The sequence below is a fragment of the Saccopteryx bilineata genome, chromosome 1 (assembly GCF_036850765.1).
Source record: "Saccopteryx bilineata isolate mSacBil1 chromosome 1, mSacBil1_pri_phased_curated, whole genome shotgun sequence".
NCBI lineage: Eukaryota > Metazoa > Chordata > Mammalia > Chiroptera > Emballonuridae > Saccopteryx > Saccopteryx bilineata.
Genome location: NC_089490.1, coordinates 46,661,837 through 46,685,633, shown reverse-complemented (window position 1 = coordinate 46,685,633; position 23,797 = coordinate 46,661,837). Strand labels below are relative to the sequence as shown.

General features: G+C 39.8%; 1 protein-coding gene across 1 annotated transcript in view; it reads left to right on the top strand.

The window, feature by feature from the left end:
* Positions 1–524: 524 nt before the first annotated feature.
* The window catches only part of LOC136319207 (protein MTO1 homolog, mitochondrial-like), a 41,290-nt gene continuing 18,017 nt past the window's right edge, over positions 525–23,797 (top strand). The window contains 5 exon segments of the mRNA XM_066252577.1: positions 525–639; positions 1,870–2,069; positions 2,148–2,265; positions 14,724–15,005; positions 23,594–23,611. Coding sequence (XP_066108674.1) covers positions 633–639; positions 1,870–2,069; positions 2,148–2,265; positions 14,724–15,005; positions 23,594–23,611 — 625 coding nt within the window. The 5' untranslated portion in view covers positions 525–632.

Sequence of the window (23,797 nt, the reverse complement as noted above, 5' to 3'; positions counted from 1 at the left end):
TGAGGGGACAGTGTGACAAAAAATTCACAGAATCTGATAAAGCAAAGTGATCAAAACCATTGGTTATTAGTGCCCTCTGGGCAATCAGGGCTGCAACTGTCCAGGAATCACACACACACACACACACACAAAAAAAAAAAAAAAAAAAAAAAATCCAGTGGGAAGCCTCACTCCAGAACCACAGATAATTAGACAGATTACCTGCATCTACTACAATACCGACCCACACCTCCCGGACCACCAATGCCGCTGCGGGTCAAAGTCATGCGAAACCGCCAATCAGCGGCGACGCTGGACGGAGACGTGCTACACCTTGAGCTCTGAGCGAGGTGGCTGCGCCCTGACCGCTTACTCTCCGGCCCAAAGTTTGTGCGCCTCGCACGTGTCACGTTTACAGTCGGACAGACTGCCTCTCTCCATCCATGTTCTCCCTCCGAGGTTGCGGTCGCTGGATTGCGACTTCCCTCACCAAACAGCACCTTCCGTTGTCCCGGTTCAGCGGTGACAGCGCTGCGCCCCGGACCCCGCACTTCGACGTGGTAGTCATCGGCGGGGGACACGCCGGGACGGAGGCCGCCGCCGCTGCCGCGCGGTGCGGCTCTAGGACTCTGCTGCTCACGCACCGCGTGGACATGATCGGTGAGGAGCACGAGTGGTGTGGAGCTCGGCGCAGGACGCAAACCTCGAAATAATCCCCTTCTCCCTCTCCCAGTGTCTGTTGTGCGCAACCTATTCTCTCTCCCAACCCTAGTGAGAATCCTAGTGCCTGCGGTTTCAGTCTCATTTGTGTCCGAGTCACGCGGGCCGGGTCAGCACTCTGGATTAGCCCGCTCTGTGGACCACGGATTTTGCTGCTGCCGCCGCTGCTGGCAAGAGTAATTGCTTGTGGGATGAGCGGGCGGTGCCTTGGGAAAGGGAAAACTAAGAATACTATACTTAGTTTATTTCGTTGTTGCCATTTAACCTTGACTAGCTTGTGGCTTTGGATAAAGAGTGAATTAACATTATTAGTGATCATTTATTAAACGACAGTTGTGTTTTTCTCGAGATTTTGTGAAGTCTTTTTGAAGAACTATGCAACCTTTTGTTGCATTCTATATTTCTGCTGGATGTTTGTTCCCCAGTTTTGTGCTTAGGACTCAACAGTGCTTCTTTTGCCCTTAATGGGCAATGGTTAGAAGGTCGTATTTTGCAGCTAGATCTCGCTCTTGCATCATGGTAGATAATACCTAAACCAGTATCTTGTAAAATATGCATGCCCATGGCTTCCCTCCTGTATTTTGCTCAAGAGTGAATAGTAATTAAAATATTAACTGTTTTGTTTTTTAAAAATCGTGAATACATCATGCATTTTTGTACTGAAATACTTTTTAAAAGTTGCCATCCAGATCATAACTGTGGAGAAATATACACTGTTAACTGTGATTCTTTTGGAGAGAGACTGTATGATATCCAAAAGATCACACTTTTATTATTATACAATGTAGCTTTTTGTATTACCTTTCAATAACAAAAATCTAATAAACAAAAAAGTATTATTGAAATAAGATGACTATTATATGTATGTTATGTGAATCTGTCAGGTTTAAAGGGATTCCCATCAAAATTCATATTTATATTTTAAACAAATTATATGTTTTTTAAAGTAAATTTCAGAGATATTTTAATAACTCTTGTAAATGAGCTTAGTAAATAACAATTGTCTTAAAACCAAACTTTAAATTTTTTTATGGTAATTTGGTGTAGTGGAGTGTTAGGCTTTTTTACTTGACCTCATAAAGATAGCTTTGACTCTAAAAATCAATTTTTAAAGAATACCCATTCACTACTGCAAGGTGCTCATATATTTATTTTGTCTGTTTTCTTTAGGTCAGATGCCCTATAATCCTTCCTTTGGCGACATTGGAAAGGGGCATTTAATGAGGGAAGTTGATGCTTTGGATGGCCTGTGTTCTCGAATCTGTGACCAGTCTGGTGTACATTACAAAGTATTAAACCGGCGTAAAGGACCAGCTGTTTGGGGTCTGAGAGCTCAGATTGGTAGGAAACTCTATAAAGAGAACATGCAGGTAAGAACAGGGCACGAAAACAGGAGAGATTGTTGTGACCGTTTAACTGTTGTTTTAACTCGCATTCTCTTTTGACAGAAAGAAATCCTAAATACACCACTGCTTACTGTTCAGGAGGGCGCTGTAGAAGATCTTGTTCTTACAGAACCAGAACCCGAGCACACTGGGAAATGCCGTGTCAGTGGTGTTGTTTTGGGTATGTACTAGTTACTAACATTCTGTTAATAATAATAGCATCAGGCTCCTTGTAAACAATTTATTTTAGAGCAGAGTATGGAGTTGTTTTGCTTATTCTAGGAAATTGTTGTGCTTTCTCTTTGTAAATGAGGAAAACCCTATAAAAAAATCATAGTTCTTTCAGTTTGGCCTTCGTGAAGCTCAGTCAATATCTGGACTCATCTGTACCATGTGTAGGACTTTATAGCCAGTACAATTGTGTCTTCTTATGTTGGTTTTTCTGACTTTTTATTTTTCTTAATTCTGACCTTAAATTTTTTAAGCTTGTATTTTATATTATTATATAATTTTTATTTAACAGTTATGTATTAATTTGTTCTTTTTAATTCAGTAAGAGGGGAAGCAGAGACAGACTCCCACGTGTGCCCAGATGGGATCCACCTAGCAAGCCCACTAGGGGGTAATGCTCTGCCCATCTGGGGTGTTGTTTCATTGCTCAGCAATGGAGCTATTTTTAGCACCTGACGTGAGGCCATGAAGCCATTCTCAACGCCCGGAGCCAACTCACTCCAGTTGAGTCATAGTGCAGGAAAGGAACAAAGAAAGAGAGAAGTGAGAGGGGGAGGAGTGGAGAAGCACATGTGCACTTTCTTGCACTTACCCGGAATCAAACCCAGAACAGCCACATGCTGGGCAAACGCTCTATCACGGGAGCCAAACAGCCAGGGTCATGTATTGATTTTTTTTTATCAATGTAACACATGCACCTAATTTTTATCGAAAACCAAATAGTTGTTTGTTTTTTTTTAAGCAAGAGAAATTGTGAGAGGCTGACAGTGACAGGAAGGGAGAGAGATGAGAAGCATCAATTCATAGTTGCAGCACCTTAGTTGTTCATCGATCGCTGTCTTATGTGTGCCTTAACTTGGGGCTCCAGCTGAGCCAGTGACCCCTTGCTCAAGCCAGCAATGTTGTCTCAAGCCAGCAATCTTTGGGCTCAACCTAGCAACCGTGGGGTCATGTCTATGATCCCACACTCAAGCCAGTGACCCTGCGCTCAAGCTGGTGAGCCTGCACTCAAGCCGGTGACCTTGGGGTTTTGAACCTGGGTCCTCAGTGTCCCCAGCCGATGTTCTATTCATTGTGCTACCGTCTGGTCTTACAAAATCAAATAGAATTTTAAAGTTTGTATAGATACCTAATTATCTTTTTATCTCCTCTACAAACCTAATCAGCTCAGTTTCTTAGCTGTCATTTCTGATCTATACTTATATATTTCTCAACAATATGTTTATATTTTTACTCCCTAAATTATCGGTCTTAGACATTATCTTTATTTTATAGTAGCTCTCTTTAATCCCCTGCTTTCCTTCTTTCCACACTTCCAGTAAAATTATACATCACCCTCTACTGGGTATATACCCCAAAACCTCAGAAACATTGATACGTGAAGACACATGTAGCCCCATGTTCATTGCAGCACTGTTCACAGTGGCCAAGACATGGAAACAACCAAAAAGCCCTTCAATAGAAGACTGGATAAAGAAGATGTGGCACATATACACTATGGAATACTACTCAGCCATAAGAAATGATGACATCAGATCATTTACAGCAAAATGGTGGGATCTTGATAACATTATAAGGAGTGAAATAAGTAAATCAGAAAAAAACAAGAACTACATGATTCCATACATTGGTGGAACATAAAAATGAGACTAAGAGACATGGACAAGAGTGTGGTGGTTACCAGGGGTGGGGGGAGGGAGGACATGGGAGGGAGGGAGGGAGAGAGTTAGGGGGAGGGGGAGGGGCACAGAGAACTAGATAGAGGGTGGCGGAGGACAATCTGACTTTGGGCGAGGGGTACGCAACATAATTTAATGACAAAATAACCTAGACATGTTTTCTTTGAATATATGTACCCTGATTTATTAATGTCATCCCATTACCATTAATAAAAATTTATTAAAAAAAATTATACATCAATATTGGTTGATAATATTTACATTATAATTATTTAAATATCATTCATTGCAGATCCAAGTGTGTATTAGTTTCTTTTCTTTCACATACTTCTACTTTATTTTTAATTTGCTTATTTTACCTGTATACCTGGTCTACTTTTTTTTTTTTTTTTTTTTTGAGATGAGTTCAGCCCTTTATTTTAGAAATGGATATTTAATGACTTTTTTTTATATTAATATTTTTTATTAAATTTAATGCAGTGACATTGATAAATCAGGGTACATATGTTGAGAGAAAATATCTCTAGATTATTTTGACATTTGATTGTGCTGTATACCCCTCCCGCAAAGTTAAATTGTCTTCTGTCACCTTATATCTGGTTTTCTTTGTGCCCCTCCCCTCCCCTAACCCCTCTCTCCTTCTTCACCCCCTCCCCCCTCCCCCAACCCTCCCGCCCCTGTTGCCATCACATTCTTGTTCATGTCTCTGAGTCTCATTTTTATGTCCCTTCTATGTATGGATTCATCTCAGTTTTTTTTTCTGATTTACTTATTTCACTCCGTATAATGTTATCAAGGTCCATCCATGCTATTGTAAATGATCCGATGACATCATTTCTTATGGCTGAGTAGTATTCCATAGTATATATGTACCAAAGCTTTTTAATCCACTCGTCCTCTGACGGACACTTGGGCTGTTTCCAGATCTTCGCTATTGTGAACAATGCTGCCACAAACATGCGGGTGCATTTCTCCTTTTCGAGCCGTTCTAAGGTGTCCTTGGGGTATATTCCTAAAAGTGGGATAGCTGGGTCAAAAGGCGGTTCGATTTTCAGTTTTTTGAGGAATCTCCATACTGTTTTCCACAGTGGCTGCACCAGTCTGCATTCCCACCAGCAGTGCAGGAGGGTCCCCTTTTCTCCACATCCTCGCCAGCACTTATTCTGTGTTGTTTTGTTGATAAGCGCCATTCTGACTGGTGTAAGGTGATATCTCATTGTGGTTTTAATTTGCATTTCTCTAATGATTAGTGATGTTGAGCATTTTTTCATATGCCTATTGGCCATCTGTATGTCCTCTTTGGAGAAGTGTCTATTCATCTCTTTTGCCCATTTTTGGATTGGGTTGTTTGTCTTCCTGGTGTTGAGTTTTACAAGTTCTTTATAAATTTTGGTTATTAACCCCTTATCAGACGTATTGTCAAATATGTTCTCCCATTGTGTAGTTTGTCTTTTTATTCTGTTCTTGTTGTCTTTAGCTGTGCAAAAGCTTTTTAGTTTGATATAGTCCCATTTGTTTATCCTGTCTTTTATTTCACTTCCCCGTGGAGATAAATCAGCAAATATATTGCTCCGAGAGATGTCGGAGAGCTTACTGCCTATGTTTTCTTCTAAGATGCTTATGGTTTCACGGCCTACATTCAAGTCTTTTATCCATTTTGAGTTTATTTTTGTGAGTGGTGTAAGCTGGTGATCTAGTTTCATTTTTTTGCAGGTAGCTGTCCAATTTTCCCAACACCATTTGTTAAAGAGGCTGTCTTTACTCCATTGTATTTCCTTACCTCCTTTGTCAAATATCAGTTGTCCATAGAACTGTGGGTTTATTTCTGGGTTCTCTGTTCTATTCCATTGATCTATATGCCTGTTCTTATGCCAGTACCAGGCTGTTTTGAGTACAATGGCCTTGTAGTATAACTTGATATCAGGAAGTGTGATACCTCCCACTTTATTCTTCTTTTTTAAGATTGCTGAGGCTATTCGTGTCCTTTTTTGGTTCCATATAAATTTTTGGAATATGTGTTCTATATCTTTGAAGTATGTCATTGGTATTTTAATTGGTATTGCATTGAATTTATAAAGTGCTTTGGGTAATATAGACATTTTAATGATGTTTATTCTTCCTAACCATGAGCACGGTATATGCTTCCACTTGTTAGTATCTTCCTTGATTTCTTTTATCAATGTTTTGTAATTTTCCGAGTACAAGTCTTTAGTCTCCTTGGTTAAGTTTACTCCTAGGTACTTTATTTTTTGGTTGTAATTGTGAAGGGGATTGTTTCCTTAATTTCTCTTTCTGACTGTTCATTGTTGGTGTATAAAAATGCTTCTGATTTCTGAGTATTGATTTTATATCCTGCCACTTTGGTGAATTTATTTATCAGGTCCAGTAGTTTTTTGACTGAGACTTTAGGGTTTTCTATATACAATATCATATCATCTGCAAATAATGATAGTTTTACTTCTTCTTTTCCAACTTGAATGCCTTTTATTTCTTCTTCTTGTGTGATTGCTGTGGCTAGGACTTCCAGGACTATGTTAAATAAGAGTGGTGAAAGGGGGCACCCCTGCCTTGTTCCTGATCTTAAGGGTATTGCTTTTAATTTTTGCCCATTGAGTATGATGTTGGCTGTGGGTTTCTCATAGATGGCTTTTATCATGTTGAGGTATGTTCCCTGTATTCCCACTTTGCTGAGAGTTTTGATCATGAATGGGTGCTGGATTTTATCAAATGCTTTTTCTGCATCTATTGAAATTATCATATGGTTTTTCTCCTTCTTTTTGTTTATGTGATGAATCACATTGATTGATTTACGAATATTGTACCAGCCTTGCCTCCCCAGAATAAATCCCACTTGATCATGGTGTATGATTTTTTCCATATATTGTTGGATCCGGTTTGCTAATATTTTGTTGAGGATTTTAGCATCTATATTCATCAGGGATATTGGCCTATAATTTTCTTTCTTTGTGTGGTCTTTGCCTGGTTTTGGAATCAGAATTATGCTCGCCTCATAAAAGGAGTTTGGAAGTCTTCCTTCCTCTTGAATTTTTTGAAATAGTTTGAGAAGGATAGGAGTTAGTTCTTCTTTGAATATTTGGTAGAATTCTGTTGTGAAGCCATCGGGCCCCGGACTTTTCTTTGTTGGGAGTTTTTTGATAACTGTTTCGATCTCCTTTGGTGTAATTGGTCTGTTTTAAGTTTTCTGATTCTTCCAGATTGATTTTTGGAAGATTGTACGTTTCAAGGAATTTGTCCATTTCATCTAGATTGTCTAGTTTTTTGGCATACAGTTCTTCATAGTATTTTCTTACAATATTTTGTATTTCTGTTGTGTCAGTTGTTATTTCTCCTCTCTCATTTCTAATTTTATTTATTTGAGTCCTCTCTCTCTTTTTCTTGGTGAGTCTACTTAAAGGTGCATCAATATTGTTTACCTTTTCAAAGAACCAGCTCCTAGTTTCATTGATCTTCTGTATTGTTTCTTTAGCCTCTATGTCATTTATTTCTGCTCTGATCTTTATTATTTCCTTCCTTCTACTACATTTGGGCTTTACTTGCTGTTCTTTTTCTAATTCTTTTAGATGCAGGGTTAAGTTGTTTATTTGAGCTTTTTCTAGCTTCTGAAAGTGTGCCTGTAGTGCTATGAACTTCCCTCTCAGCACTGCTTTCGCTGTGTCCCATAAATTTTGAGTTGTTGTATGCTCATTGTCATTCGTTTCTAGGAATTTCTTTATTTCTTCTTTGATCTCATTCTTAATCCATTCATTATTTAACACCCTGCTATTTAGTTTCCATGTGTTTAAGAATTTTTGAGCTTTTCTGCTGTGATTCATTTCTAGTTTCATGCTGTTGTGATCGGAGAAAGTGCTTGATATGATTTCAGTCTTCTTAAATTTGTTGAGAGCACTTTTGTGCCCTAACATGTGGTCTATCCTAGAGAATGTACCATGAGCACTTGAAAAGAATGTATATTCTGCTGCTTTAGGGTGAAAGGTTCTGAAGATATCTATTAAATCGAGTTGATCTAGTGTTTCCAATAAGTCTGCTGTTTCTTTGTTAATTTTCTTTCTTGAGGATCTATCTAGTGATGTTAGTGGGGTATTGAAATCCCCTACTATTATAGTATTGCTGTTGATCTCGCCCTTTAAATCCATCAAAGTCTGTTTTATATATTTGGGTGCTCCTATATTAGGTGCATAGATATTTATAATAGTTATATCTTCCTGTTGGATTACTCCCTTTATCATTATGTAGTGGCCTTCTTTATCTCTTACTATATCCTTTGTTTTAAAGTCCAATTTGTCTGATATAAGTATTGCTACCCCAGCTTTTTTTTCATTTCCGTTTGCATGAAACATTTTTTTCCATCCTTTTACCTTCAATCTGTGTGTGTCTTTTGTTCTAAGGTGTGTCTCTTGTAGACAACATATGTATGGGTCCTGTTTTCTTATCCACGCAGCTACCCTATGTCTTTTGATTGGATCATTTAATCCATTTACATTTAAGGTTATTATTGATATGTAGTTGTTTATTGCCATTTTCTTCTTTAAAGGTGTATTCCTTTTTCTTTTTTTTTTTTTCTGTATTCTTTTCCCACTTTATCTGTTTACACCAGGCCCCTTAATATTTCCTGCAGCATTGGTTTGGTTGTAATGAATTCCTTGAGTTGTTTTTTGTCTGGGAAGCTTTTTATTTCTCCTTCAATTTTAAAAGATAGCCTTGCTGGATAAAGTAGTCTTGGTTGTAGGTTCTTGTTCTGCATTACTTTGAATATTTCTTGCCATTCCCTTCTGGCCTCAAGTGTTTCTGTTGAGAAGTCAGATGTCATCCTTATGGGGGCTCCTTTGTAGGTGATAACTTTTTTTTCTCTTGCAGCTTTTAATATTTTCTCTTTATCGCTTAGCTTTGGATTTTAATTATGATGTGTCTTGGTGTAGGTTTCTTTGGGTTTCTCTTTAATGGAGTCCTCTGTGCTTCTTGGATTTGTGAGAGTTTCTCTTGCATTAATTTAGGGAAGTTTTCAGCTATGATATGATTGAACAAAGTCTCTATCCCTTGTTTTTTTTCTTCTTCTTCAGGAACCCCTATGATGCGGATGTTATTTCTCTTCATGTTGTCACAGAGCTCTCTAAGAGTTTCCTCTGACTTTTTGAGTCTTTTTTCTCTTTTCTTCTCTGCTTTCATGCCTTCATTCCAGTTGTCTTCTAACTCGCTGATTCGATCCTCTGCTCTATCTATCCTGTTTTTAATTCCTTCCATTGTGGTCTTTATTTCTGATATTGTATTTGTCGTCTCCAACTGATTCTTTTTTATACTTGCTATTTCTTTATTTAGGTTTTCAAACTCCCCCTCCATTGTTGTTCTAAGATCCCTAAGCATCCTTACAATCATTATTTTGAACTCCGCATCTGGAAGTTTGATTATTTCCATATCACTCAGTTCATCTCTCGAAAGTGTCTCTTGTGGTTTCATTTGGATTGCACTCCTTTGTTTTCTCATCTTCTTCTTTTTTTTTTTATTTGTAGAGTTGATTGAGTCTAGGCTTGGTGTTGTCTGCCTCCAGTTTTCAGTTGTGTTATTTTTAGGTCTTCGTGGGTTGGTATCAGCTATTATTTGTAATCCACTTTCGGATTTGGGCAGCTTTGAAGTCTTGATTTGTTTGTTTTCTTAACAGGTGATAGTCTTGTTAACTGATCTCAGCAGGGGGCTTCCTTGAAACTGTATCCAGGAATGCTGTGGGTGTAACCTGAGACGCTGAAGGTCTCTTCCTCCAACTAATCTCACTAGGGGCAGGGTTTTTTCTCTCAGCTTCAGTAGGGGGAGGTGTATCTCAGATCTCCATGGAGACCTGAGTTACTGCCCCTCCTCCCCACTTCTTGTTTTTAGCTGTGTCTTGTTGTGCTGATTGGAGCTGGATAGATGTCCGGAGATCTCTGATCCGGAAGCACTTCAGCTCTGTTTTGTGAAAGGTTCAGTCCCTCCCCCAGCTATGGCCGCCTCCAGCACGAATGAGTCAGCTTTTTTATTTTGTTTCTTGCATACCTTAGCCCCTCACAGTCTGTCCCTCTCCCTGTCTTTTCCACTTGGGAGATAAGCTGGTCTTTTCAACCCACCTTGCTCCCTGGTCGCCAGGTAAGTGGCTGTGAGCAGTAGTTTCTGCTCTTTTTCCTCGGTGAAATCCTCTCTGGGCTCTCAGCCTCACCCCCCTCCTTCCCTTCCTGTAAGCAGAGGAGATTCAGGCACTCCTTACCAGGATTATTGTGGCTTCCTCTTTGCTCCTTGGTTTTTGAGAGCTGTTCTTGCAGTTCAGTGTTGGTTTTTCATGCTGATTTTTTCTAAATTGATTTGTATTCCAGTTTGGTGTTGAGAGCTGGGTGTCTGTGCATCCGCCTACTCCGCTGCCATCTTCCAGTGCCCTGGTCTACTTTTTTATCAGAAAAAAAACAACTATCATGTTTTTAAGGCTCAAATCATCTATACATTCTCAGGTTTTTTTTTTTAATTGTTTTTATTTCCTTGATGCTTCCTTTTTAGAAATATCAACTTCCACAATCCCGCCCAACTCGTCTGCTATAATCAGGACAGTTGCTCTCTAGACCTTCTGCACAGATGCCTTTTTGAGACTTCCTGTCACTACTTTGTGGTGTTACATCATCCCTTGTTTCCTGGGACCCCAGTCTGTCTCTTTCTCACTACTCCATTTTGCTGGAGCACATCTAGTAGCATTCTACGAAAGGATGCATTGGATGTAGGTTTTTGAGTCCTTGCATATTTAAAAATATATTATTTTCCTTTTAGACTTGACTCTTAGTTTGATTGAGAATAGGATTCTAGTTTAAATCATTTTTCCTGAGAATTGCTCCACCATTTTCGAGCTTCCAGTTTTGCTGAAAAGAAGCTCAGTGCATACTGACTTAAATTTAAAAAGAAATTGTTTTGTATATGCTTTTTTCCTTTCTGAAAGATCTAGGATCTTGTATGTGTCTCTGGTGTTCTGAGTTTATTTTTAAAATTTTTATTGATTAATTGATTTTAGAGAGGAGAGGAAAAATAGGGAGAGAAAGCTAGAGAGAGAGAGAGGGCATCCATTTGTTGTTCTGCTCATTTATGCATTCATTAGTTGATTTTGTGTGTTCCCTGACCAGGGATTGGACCTGCAACCGGGTGTATTGGGATGACACTCTACCCAACTGAGCTACCTGGCCAGGGCTGGTGTTTTGACATTTTAAAATTATGTCCCTCAGTGTGGTTTTTGTTCATTCATTCTGGTGCAGTGCTGGGTGTTGTCCTTAAATTAGAAATTGTGTCCTGATTTCTGGGGTATTCTAGTCTATGATTTATCCATGCTCACTTTCTGTAACTCCTACCCTTCCTGAATTGGCCTTTTTTCTACTTTTCTATTTTGTCATTTTGCCCTACTTTCTTAGGAGATCTCCTTAACTTTATTGTCCATTGTCTTGTAATGGATTTTTAAAGTTAATATTTTCATTTAAATACAGTGTCTCTTTTTTTCTGGTGTTACGTATGGGTTTTTTTTGCCTCTTGATTTTGGATTTTGATATCTTTTATAGTCATTTTTAAATTCATTTTAGAGAGGGAAGAGAGAGAGAGGGAGAGAGAAAAGGGGAGGAGCAGGAAGCATCAACTCCTATATGTACCTTGACCAGGCAAGCCCAGGGTTTCGAATTAGCGACCTCAGTGTTCCAGGTTGACACTTTATCCACTGCGCCACCACAGGTCCGGCCTTTTCTATAGTCTACAAGGATTTTAAAAATCGATTTTTTAAAAGTTTACTTCAGATCTATGCATTGTTTTCTCGAGATTTCTTTATTCTGTTTATTTATTTGGGTTGCTTACCTTCATGTACACGACTTTCTCAAGTGTCTAGAGAACTTTGGTTACCTGTTCAGATTTTTTTATATGAGGTACTGAGACACTGATTGGGCCTGGCCTCTGTTGGTGCAGTGGATAAAGTATTGACCTGAAACACTGAGGTTGCTGGTTCAAAACTCTGGGCTTGCCTGGTCAAGGCTCATACCTGCTCCTACCCCCAGGCAATCAGTTTTCTTCTTCAGGAGCATTCCTAGATTCTTGTATAGTCTTTCTATCTGTACATGTATATGTATCTTCATGTGTTTCACATGGCAGCATATTATGCACACTGTTTTGTGATTTCTTTTAACCACTTAGTGTTTGCTTTGCATTCAGGAACTATGTGTTTTTTGTTTGTTTACTTGCTTTTAAAAAGCTTGTGTTTTTGTTCTGGTGATTACCTAAGTATGATTTTATATAATGTGTTTCATCTTTCTTCTGCCAATGTTTACTGACTTCCTTCTACAAACAGTTACTACATTAGTTTTATTTTCATTTCCTTTTGTCCTGCCTCATCTCCTCTTCAGGTTTAATCATTTCATTGTTTTTATTAGTGTAGACTTTTACACCTTTAAATTCTTTATAATTTTGTTACTTAATTTCATATACAGTGTGTCCGTAAAGTCATGGTGCACTTTTGACCAGTCACAGGAAAGCAACAAAAGACGATAGAAATGTGAAATCTGCACCAAATAAAAGGAAAACTCTCCCAGTTTCATCCCTATTCAGTGCAGTTCGATGTGGGCTCACGCACAGATTTTTTAGGGCTCCTTAGGTAGCTATCCCGTATAGCCTCTACAGACTCGTCACTGACTGATGGCCTACCAGAACGGGGTTTCTCCACCAAACTGCCAGTTTCCTTCAACTGCTTATCCCACCGAGTAATGTTATTCCTATGTGGTGGTGCTTCCTTATAACCGCGCTGATATTCACGTTGCACTTTGGTCACAGATTCTAATTTAACGAGCCACAGAACACACTGAACTTTCCTTTGTACCGTCCACATCTCAACTGGCATGGCCGTAGGCTGCTCCGCTATATACAGTGTTATGTCATCATCTGCGCATGCGCACATGCTGCCACATCATCCTACAGAAACTGGAGGGTGTTCCTTTTATTTGGTGCAGATTTCACATTTCTATCGTCTTTTGTTGCTTTCCTGTGACCGGTCAAAAGTACACCATGACTTTACGGACGCACTGTATTTATATGCTATTTTTTACCCTGTCCATATTTAATAGGTTCAATAATACAATTTTTTTGTACTAATATGTACACAACATAGAATTTGCTATTTTAGCCACTTATATTTTTAAGTGAGAGGAGGGGAAATAGTAAGACAGACTCCGCATGTGGCCCCATCAGTATCCCCCCAGAAACCCCTGTCTGGAGCCGATTCTCAAACCAGCTGAGCCTTCCTCAGTGCCCGGGGCTGACGCTTGGACCAACCAAATCCCTGGCTGTAAGAGGGGAGGAGAGAGAGAAGAAGAAGGAGGGAAAAGAAGCAGAGGGTCACTTTTCATTAGTGCACTGACCAGGGATTGAACCCAGGACATCTGCACACTGGGCCGATGCTCTATCACTGAGCCAACGGGCCAGGGCCCATTTTTGCCTTTTTTTTTTTTTTTTTTTTGTATTTCTCTGAAGCTGGAAACTGGGAGAGACAGACAGTCAGACAGACTCCCGCATGCGCCCGACTGGGATCCACCCGGCACGCCCACCAGGGGCGACGCTCCGCCCACCAGGGGGCGATGCTCTGCCCCTCCGGGGCGTCACTCTGCGGCGGTGACCAGAGCCACTCTAGCGCCTGGGGCAGAGGCCAAGGAGCCATCCCCAGCGCCTGGGCCATCTTTGCTCCAATGGAGCCCTGGCTGCGGGAGGGGAAGAGAGAGAGAGAGAGGAAGGAGGGGGGAGGTGGAGAAGCAAATGGGCGCTTCTCCTATGTGCCCTGGCCGGGAATCGAACCCGGGTCCCCCACACGCCAGGCCGACGCTCCATCACTGAGCCAACCGGCCAGGGCCATTTTTGCCATTTTTAAGTGTAAAATTCAGTTCCATTTAGTACATCCACAGTATTGTACAACTTGCCACCACTATCTATTTATAGAATTATCTAATCATCCTAAATTGAAACTCTATCTATTAAACAGTAACTCTCCAGTACCTGAAGAATAAACCTAAATTTTTCTTCCTGTAAGGAAATCTGTCTGCAGATATAACCTTTATGTGTAGATTTCAATTATTTCTCTTAATTTTGGCCTCAAACTTCATTTCTATATTCTTCAGTTCTCATTCTCAGTTCTCAGTTTTGGGGCCTTTTGTCGGGCGAACCAGTCTATCCTCATTGGTGTATTCTCTTCAGATTCTTGATTTATAGTCTTCTCCCCATTGCTAGATCAGTTATCACTCTTCCAACAACATACAATCTTCCAAAAATATTTTGGAATGTCTCATATTTTGACAAATTCTCTCCCATACATTGTCCTTGTGGTTTTATATAGTTTTTACCCTGTTTATTTTATTTTCTTGAAGTTTCAGGAGGCAGAAAGAATCATGTGAGGTCATCTGTCAGATATAATCAGAACTCTAACAATAATTAATTTTAAAAGTCAACTGATTTAATCATTTTCAGTCCTGGTATAATTTTAGGAACATGTGAATTGATGGTAGAACACTATGTTCTTCCAGCTTTCTTGGATTCTAGAGATTGGTAACATATACCCTTCTTATTCATTTAAGTTATTTCTCAAGCTTCTAAAGAGAAAGTTTTTCTTTGGTTCTAATGTAAAATAGTCACATTCCAATTTATCCATGGAAACAAACAGAACACAATATTTACACTCTATCCTATCTCTTAGCGGATGGAAGCAAAGTATTTGCGGACAGCGTGATTCTGACTACCGGGACATTTCTGAGAGGCGTGATTGTAATTGGATTGGAGATGCATCCAGCAGGACGTTTAGGGGATCAGCCTTCCATAGGGCTGGCTCAGACTCTAGAGAAGTTGAGGTTTGTGGTGGGAGGAGTGAAGACTGGGACTCCACCCCAAATTGCCAAAGCACCCATTAATTTTAGCATTCTAAACAAGCAGACACTAGATCATCCATCCATGCCATTCAGCTTTATTAATGAAACTGTGGGTTAAGGTAAGATAATTTAGGAAAATCTGGCTTTACAGCTAAATATTGTCTGTTCACAGCAGAATGTAGTATACCTCTTCCTTCTTACCTTCCTTCTTCCTTCCTTCCATCCTTCCTTCCTCTCTCCCTCCCTCCATCCCTTCTTACCTTCCTTCCTCTCTCTCTCTGTTTTTATCTCTCTTTTTTGGTAGCAATTCACTTTACATAGCTATTACTTATAGTGGGAAAAAATGGTTTTTAAAAGGATTAGCTAATTTGGCCAATTGAGTCATTTTTACATATGTTCTTTTTTTTTAAATTAATTTTAATGGGGTGACATTGATAAATCAGGGTACATATGTTCAGAGAAAACATCTCCAGATTACTTTGACATTTGATTATATTGCATACACCTCAGCCAAAGTCAAATTGTCTTCCGTCACCTTCTATCTGGTTTTCTTTGTGCCCCTCCCCTACCACCCCTCCCCCCGTGACCATCACACTCTTGTCCATGTCTCTGAGTTTCGTTTTTATGTCCCATCTATGTATGAAATCATATAGTTCTTAGTTTTTTCTTATTTACTTATTTCACTCAGTATAATGTTATCAAGTTCCATCTATGTTATTGTAAATGACCCGATGTCATCATTTCTTATGGCTGAGTAGTATTCCATAGTATGTATGTACCAAAGATTTTTTGTTTGTTTGTTTTTGTTTTTGTATTTTTCCGAAATTGGAAATGGGGAGGCAGTCAGACAGACTCCTGCATGCGCCGGCCAGGATCCACCCGGCATGCCCACCAGGGGGTGTCGCTCTGCCACAATCAGAGCCATTCTAGTGCCTGAGGCAGAGGCCATGGAGCCATCCTCAGCGCCCGGGCAAACTTTGCTCCAATGGAGCCTTGGCTGTGGGAGGGGAAGAGAGAGAGAGAGAGAGAGGAAGGAGAGGGGGAGGGGTGGAGAAGCAGATGGGTGCTTCTCCTGTGTGCCATGACTGGGAATCAAACCCGGGCTCCTGCACACCAGGCCGATGCTCTACCACTGAGCCAACAGGCCAGGGCCTATACCAAAGCTTTTTTTTTTTTTAATTTTATTTATTCATTTTAGAGAGGAGAGAGAAGGGAGAGAGAGAGACAGAGAGGGAGAGAGAGAGGAGAGAGAGAGACAGAGAGAGAAGGTGGGGAGGAGCTGGAAGCATCAACTCTCATATGTGCCTTGACCAGGCAAGCCCAGGGTTTCGAACCAGCAACCTCAGCTTTCCCAGGTCGACGCTTTATCCACTGCGCCACCACAGGTCAGGCTGTACCAAAGCATTTTAATCCACTCGTCCACTGACGACCACTTGGGCTGTTTCCAGATCTTCGCTATTGTGAACAAAGCTGCCATAAACATGGGGGTGCATTTCTTCTTTTCAAACAGTGCTATGGTGTTTTTAGGGTATATTCCTAAAAGTAGGATAGCTGGGTCAAAAGGCAGTTCCATTTTTAATGTTTTGAGAAATTTCCATACTGTTTTCCACAGTGGCTGCACCAGCCTGCATTCCCACCAGCAGTGCAGGAGAGTTCCCTTTTCTCCACATCCTCGCCAGCACTTATTCTGTGTTGTTTTGTTGATGAGTGTCATTCTGACTGGTGTGAGGTGATATCTCATTGTGGTTTTAATTTGCATTTCTCTAATAATTAGTGATGTTGAGCATTTTTTTTTTTTTTTTTCATTTTTCTGAAGCTGGAAACAGGGAGAGACAGTCAGACAGACTCCCGCATGCGCCCGACCGGGATCCACCCGGCACGCCCACCAGGGGCGACGCTCTGCCCACCAGGGGGCGATGCTCTGCCCATCCTGGGCGTCACCATGTTGCGACCAGAGCCACTCTAGCGCCTGAGGCAGAGGCCACAGAGCCATCCCCAGCGCCCGGGCCATCTTTGCTCCAATGGAGCCTCGGCTGCGGGAGGGGAGGAGAGAGACAGAGAGGAAAGCGCGGCGGAGGAGTGGAGAAGCAAATGGGCGCTTCTCCTGTGTGCCCTGGCCGGAATCGAGCCCGGGTCCTCCGCACGCTAGGCCGACGCTCTACCGCTGAGCCAACCGGCCAGGGCGAGCATTTTTTCATATGCCTATTGGCCATCTGTATGTCCTCTTTGGAGAAGTGTCTATTCATTTTTTTTGCCCATTTTTGATTGGATTGTTTGTATTCCTGATGTTGAGTTTTAAAAGTTCTTTATAAATTTTGGTCATTAACCCCTTATCAGACATATTGTTGAATATGTTCTCCCATTGTGTAGTTTGCCTTTTTTTTTTTTTTTGTATTTTTCTGAAGCTGGAAACGGGGAGAGACAGTCAGACTCCCGCATGCGCCCAACCAAGATCCACCCAGCATGCCCACCAGGGGCAATGCTCTGCCCACCAGGGGGCAATGCCCTGCCCCTCCCAGGCGTTGCTCTGCCGCGGTGACCAGAGCCACTCTAGCGCCTGGGGCAGAGGCCAAGGAGCCATCCCCAGCGCCTGGGCCATCTTTGCTCCAATGGAGCCTTGGCTGCGGGAGGGGAAGAGAGAGACAGAGAGGAAGGAGGGGGTGGGGGTGGAGAAGCAAATGGGCGCCTCTCCTATGTGCCCTGGTTGGGAAAAGTTTGCCTTTTTATTCTGTTCTTATTATCTTTAGCTGCGCAAAAGCTTTTTAGTTTGATATAGTCCCATTTCTTTATCCTGTCTTTTATTTCACTTGCCCGTGGAGATAAATCGGCAAATATATTGCTGCGAGAGATGTCAGAGAACTTACTGCCTATGTTTTCTTCTAAGATGCATATGGTTTCACGGCTTACATTTAAGTCTTTTATCCATTTTGAGTTTATTTTTGTGAATGGTATAAGTTGGTCTAGTTTCACTTTTTTTGCAGGTAGATGTCCAATTTTCCCAACCACATTTCTTAAAGAGGCTGTCTTTACTCCATTTTATGCTCTTACCTCCTTTGTCAAATATCAGTTGTCCATAAAGCTGTGGGTTTATTTCTGGGTTCTCTGTTCTGTTCCATTGATCTATATGCCTATTCTTATGCCAGTACCAGGCTGTTTTGAGTACAGTGGCCTTGTAGTATAACTTGACATCCGGAAGTGTGATACCTCCCACTTTATTCTTCCTTTTCAAGATTGCTGAGGCTATTCGTGTTCTTTTTTGGTTCCATATAAATTTTTGGAATATGTGTTCTATATCTTTGAAGTATGTCATTGGTATTTTAATTGGTATTACATTGAATTTATAAATTGCTTTGGGTAATATAGACATTTTAATGATGTTTATTCTTCTTAACCATGAGCACAGTATATGCTTCTTCTTGTTTATATCTTCCTTGATTTCTTTTGTCAATGTTTTGTAATTTTCCAAGTACAGGTCTTTAATTTCCTTGGTTAAATTTATTCCTAGGAACTTTATTTTTTTTGGTTGCAATAGTGAAAGGGATTGTTTCCTTAATTTCTCTTTCTGACAGTTCATTTTTGGTGTATAAAAATGCCTCTGATTTCTGAGTATTAAGTTTATATCCTGCCACCTTGCTGAATTCATTTATCAGATCCAGTAGTTTTTTGACTGAGACTTTAGGATTTTCTATATACAATATCACATCATCTGCAAATAATGATAGTTTTACTTCTTCTTTTCCAATTTAGATACCTTTTATTTCTTCTTCTTGTGTGATTGCTGTGGCTAAGAATTCCAGGACTATGTTGAATAAGAGTGGTGAAAGGGGGGCACCCCTGCCTTGTTCCTGATCTTAAGGGATTGCTTTTAATTTTTGCCCATTGAGTGTGATATTGGCTGTGGGTTTGTCATAGATTTTCTTTATCATATTGAGGTATGGTCCCTGTGTTCCCACTTTGCTGAGAGTTTTGATTATGAATGGATGCTGGATATTATTAAATGCTTTTTCTGCATCTATTGAAATTATCATGTGATTTTTCTTCTTCCTTTTGTTTATGTCATGAATCACATTGATTGATTTGTGAATATTGTACCAGCTTTGCCTTCCAGAAATAATCCCACTTGATCATGGTTATGATTTTTGTCATATATTGCTGGATCCGGTTTGCTAATATTTTGTTGAGGATTTTAGCATCTATATTCATCAGGGATATTGGCCTATAATTTTCTTTCATTGTGTTGTCTTTGCCTGGTTTTGGAATCAGAATTATGCTCGCCTCATAAAAGGAGCTTGGAAGTCTTCCTTCCTCTTGAATTATTTGAAATAGCTTGAGAAGGATAGGAGTTAGTACTTCTTTGAATATTTGGTAGAATTCACTTGTGAAGCCATCAGTCCCAGGACTTTTGTTTGTTGGGAGTTTATTGATAACTGTTTCGATCCCATTTGTTGTAATAGGTCTGTTTAGGTTTTCTGATTCTTCCAGATTGATTTTTGGAAGATTGTATGTTTCAAGGAATTTTTCCATTTCATCTGGGTTGTCTAGTGTTTTGGCATACAGTTCTTCATACTATTTCCTTACAATATTTTGTATTTCTGTTGTGTCAGTTGTTATTTCTCCACTCTCATTTCTAATTTTATTTATTTGAGTCCTCTCTCTTTTTTTCTTGGTGAGTTTAGTTAAACATTCTTGTTTACCTTTTCAAAGAACCAGCTCCTGGTTTCATTGATCCTCTGTATTGTTTATTAAGCCTCTATGTCATTTATGTCTGCTCTGATATTTATTATTTCCTTCCTTCTACTAGTTCTGGGATTTACTTTGCTGTTCTTTTTCTAGTTTTTTTAGATGCAGAGTTAAGTTGTTTGAGCTTTTTCTAGCTTCTTAAAGTATGCCTGTAGTGCTATGAACTTCCTTCTCAGGACTACTTTTGCTGTGTCCCACAAATTTTGAGTTGTTGTATGCTCATTATCATTTGTTTCTAGGAAATTTTTTATTTCTTCTTTGATCTCACTGTTAATCCATTCGTTATTTAACAACCTGCTATTTAGTTTCCATGTGTTTGAGAATTTTTGAGTTTTTCTGTTGTGGTTGATTTCTAGTTTCATGCCATTGTTATCAGAGAAAGTGCTTGATACGATTTCAGTCTTTCTAAATTTTTTTTTATTGTATTTATTTTTAATGGGGTGACATCAGTAAATCAAGATACATATATTCAAAGATAACATGTCCAGGTTATCTTATCGTTCAATTATGTTGCATACCCATCACCCAAAGTCAGATTGTCCTGTCACCCTCTATCTAGTTCTCTTTGTGCCCCTCCCCCTCCCCCTTCCCTCTCCCTCTCCCCCCTCCCCCCATAACCACCACATTCTTATCAATGTCTCTTGGTCTCACTTTTATGTCTCATCTACATATGGAATAATGCAGTTCCTGGTTTTTTCTGATTTACTTATTTCACTCCGTATAATGTTGTCAAGATCCCACCATTTTGCTATAAATGATCCGATGTCATCATTTCTTATGGCTGAGTAGTATTCCATAGTGTATATGTGCCACATCTTCTTTATCCAGTCATCTATTGATGGGTTTTTTGGTTGTTTCCATGGAAGAAAGTATGGTGGTTCCTCAAAAAACTGAAAATAGAACTACCTTATGACCCAGCAATCCCTCTACTGGGTATATACCCCAAAAACTCAGAAACATTGACTCGTAAAGACACATGCAGCCCCATGTTCATTGCAGCATTGTTCACAGTCTTTCTAAATTTATTGAGAGCACTTTTGTGCCCTAACATGTGGTCTATCCTAGAGAATGTACCATGAGCACTTGAAAAGAATGTATATTCTGCTGCTTTGGGGTGAAATGTTCTGAAGATATCTATTAAATCCAGTTGATCTAGTGTGTCCTTTAAGTCTGCTGTTTCTTTGTTAATTTTTTTCTTGAGGATCTATCTAGTGATGTTAGTGGGGTATTGAAATCCTCTACTATTGTAGTATTGCTATTGATCTCGCCCTTTAAATCCTTTAAAGTCTGCTTTATATATTTAGGTGCTCTTATATTAGGTGCATAGATATTTATAATGATTATATCTTCCTGTTGGATTGCTCCCTTTATCATTATGTAGTGGCCTTCTTTATCTCTTACTATATATAGTCTTTGTTTTAAAGTTCATTTTGTTTGATATAAATATTGCTACCTCAGCTTTTTTTTCATTCCCTTTGCATGAAATATTTTTTTTTCCATCCTTTTACCTTTAGTCTATGTGCATCTTTTGTTTCAAGGTGTGTCTCTTGTAGACAGCATATGTATGGGCCCTGTTTTCTTATCCATGCAGCTACCCTATGTCTTTTGATTGGATCATTTAATCCATTTACATTTAAGATTATTATTGATATGTAGTTGTTTATTGCCATTTTATTCTTTAAAGCTGTATTCCTCTTTTGCTATATTCTTTTCCCACTTTGATCTGTTTACAACAGGCCCCTTAACATTTCCTGCAGCAATGGTTTGGTTGTAATGAATTCCTTGAGTTTTTTTTTTTGTGTGGGAAGCTTTTTATTTCTCCTTCAATTTTAAACGATAGCCTTGCTGGATAAAGTAGTCTTGGTTGTAGGTTCTTGTTCTGCATTACTTTGAATATTTCTTGCTATTCCCTCTGACCTGAAGTGTTTCTGTTGAGAAGTCAGATGTCATCCTTATGGGGGCTTCTTTGTAGGTGATAGCCTTTTTTTTCTCTAGCAGCTTTTAATATTTTCTCTTTATCACTTAGCTTTAGTATTTTAATTGTGATGTGTCTTGGTGTAGATTTCTTTGGATTTCTCTTTAATGGAGTTCTCTGTGCTTCTTGAACATGTGAGAGTTTTTCCTGAATAATTTAGGGAAGTTTTCAGCTATGATATGATTGAACAAAGTCTCTATCCCTTGTTCTTTCTCTTCTTCTTCAGGATCCCCTATGATGCAGATGCTATTTCTCTTTGTGTTGTCATAGAGCTCTCTAAGAGTTTCCTCAGACTTTTTGAGTCTCTTTTCTTTTTTCTGCTCTGCTTCCCTGCCTTCGTTCAACTTGTCCTCCAACTTGCTGTTTTGATCCTCAGCTTCATCCATCCTGTTTTTAATACCTTCCATTGTGGTCTTCATTTCTGATATTGTATATATTTGTCATCTCCGACTGATTCTTTTTTAATATTTCAATGTCCTTTTTTATACTTGCTATTTCTTTATTTAGGTGTTCATAATGACCATTCATTGTTGTTCTAAGATCCCTAAGCATACTTAAAATCATTATTTTAAACTCTGCATCCAGAAGTTTGGTTATTTCCATATCATTCATTTCATTTCCTGGAGGTTTCTCTTGGGGTTTCATTTAGATTGCACTTCTCTGTTTTCTTATTATGTCTGTGTGTTTGGGTGTATTGTTTGTAGAGCTGGTTGAGTGTGGGCTTGGTGTTGTCTTCCTCCAGTTTTCAGTTGTCTACATATGTTCTTAAATTTCATTACCTCAATAACTTGACCTATTTAAACTTGAAACAATCTCAGACATACAGAAAAGTTACGAGGCAATTAAACCAATCTCATGTAAACCACAGAGATTCACCCACTTAATATTTGTCATATTTATATCTTTCTCGAGGCATATATAATACCTATAGTATAAAATAGCGGTATGCACATTTATTCTTACTCTCTTTCATCTGAAACATTTGAGAGCAAGTTGCAAAGATCATGACCCTTTACCTCTAAATACTTCACTCTGTATCTCAACTAAGCACAGAAACATCCTTCTCTATAACCTCGATGCAGTGATGAAAATTGGAGAATTTAACATTGATACAAGAGTGGTATATAATATAAAGTCCATAGTCCAATTTTGCTGATTGTCCCAAAATTGTCCTTTATAGCATCCTTTTTTTTAAATCCACACTAGGGTCATATATAGCATTTAATTATCGTTTTTCTTTAAATCAGTTCTTCAGTCTTTCATGGTATATTTTTTAAGAGCATAGGTTACTTTTTTTGTATTTTTTAAATATTAAAAAAAAAGTATGAGTGTTTTTAGAATTGAGGACTAATAATTGATGGTCCTAGCTTGAGAGTATTATCCTAATGAGTGGCTTCAAATATCCTGTTTTTTTGTTTGTTTGTTTGTTTTTCAAGAAGGGTCCTCCAGAGCAGGAGAATCCTTCAGTTTTTCTGTTTTGTTTTGTTTTTTATATATTTTTCTGAAGCTGGAAACGGGGAGAGACAGTCAGACAGACTCCCGCATGCGCCCGACCAGGATCCACCCGGCACGCCCACCAGGGGCTACGCTCCGCCCACCAGGGGGCGATGCTCTGCCCCTCCAGGGCATTGCTCTGCCGCGACCAGAGCCACTCTAGCACCTGGGGCAGAGGCCAAGGAGCCATCCCCAGCGCCCGGGCCATCCCTGCTCCAATGGAGCCCTGGCTGCGGGAGGGGAAGGGAGAGACAGAGAGGAAGGAGGGGGGAAGGTGGAGAAGCAAATGGGCACCCTTCCCATGTGCCCTGGCCGGGAATCGAACCTGGTTCCCCGCACGCCAGGCCGACGCTCTACCGCTGAGCCAACTGGCCAGGGCCTACCCTGTTTTTTTGAAGTCATTTTTATATATTTGCTGTGGAAAAATGTAAATTGTGATGAAACTTTCTTGGTATGTATATTTTAAACTTTTATTATACGCTGGCCAGGCAGTGGCACCATGGATAAAGCGTTTGCTGGGAATGTGGAGAACTAGGTTCCAAACCCAAGGTCCCTGGTTTGAGGACGGCTCATCCAGCTTAAGTGTGGAATTGCTGCCTTGAGCATGGGTTCATAGAAATGACCCCAAGGTCCTTGGCTTGAGCCCAAGGTCGCTGGCTTGAGCAAGGAGTCACTGTCTCAGCAGTAGCCTCTGGG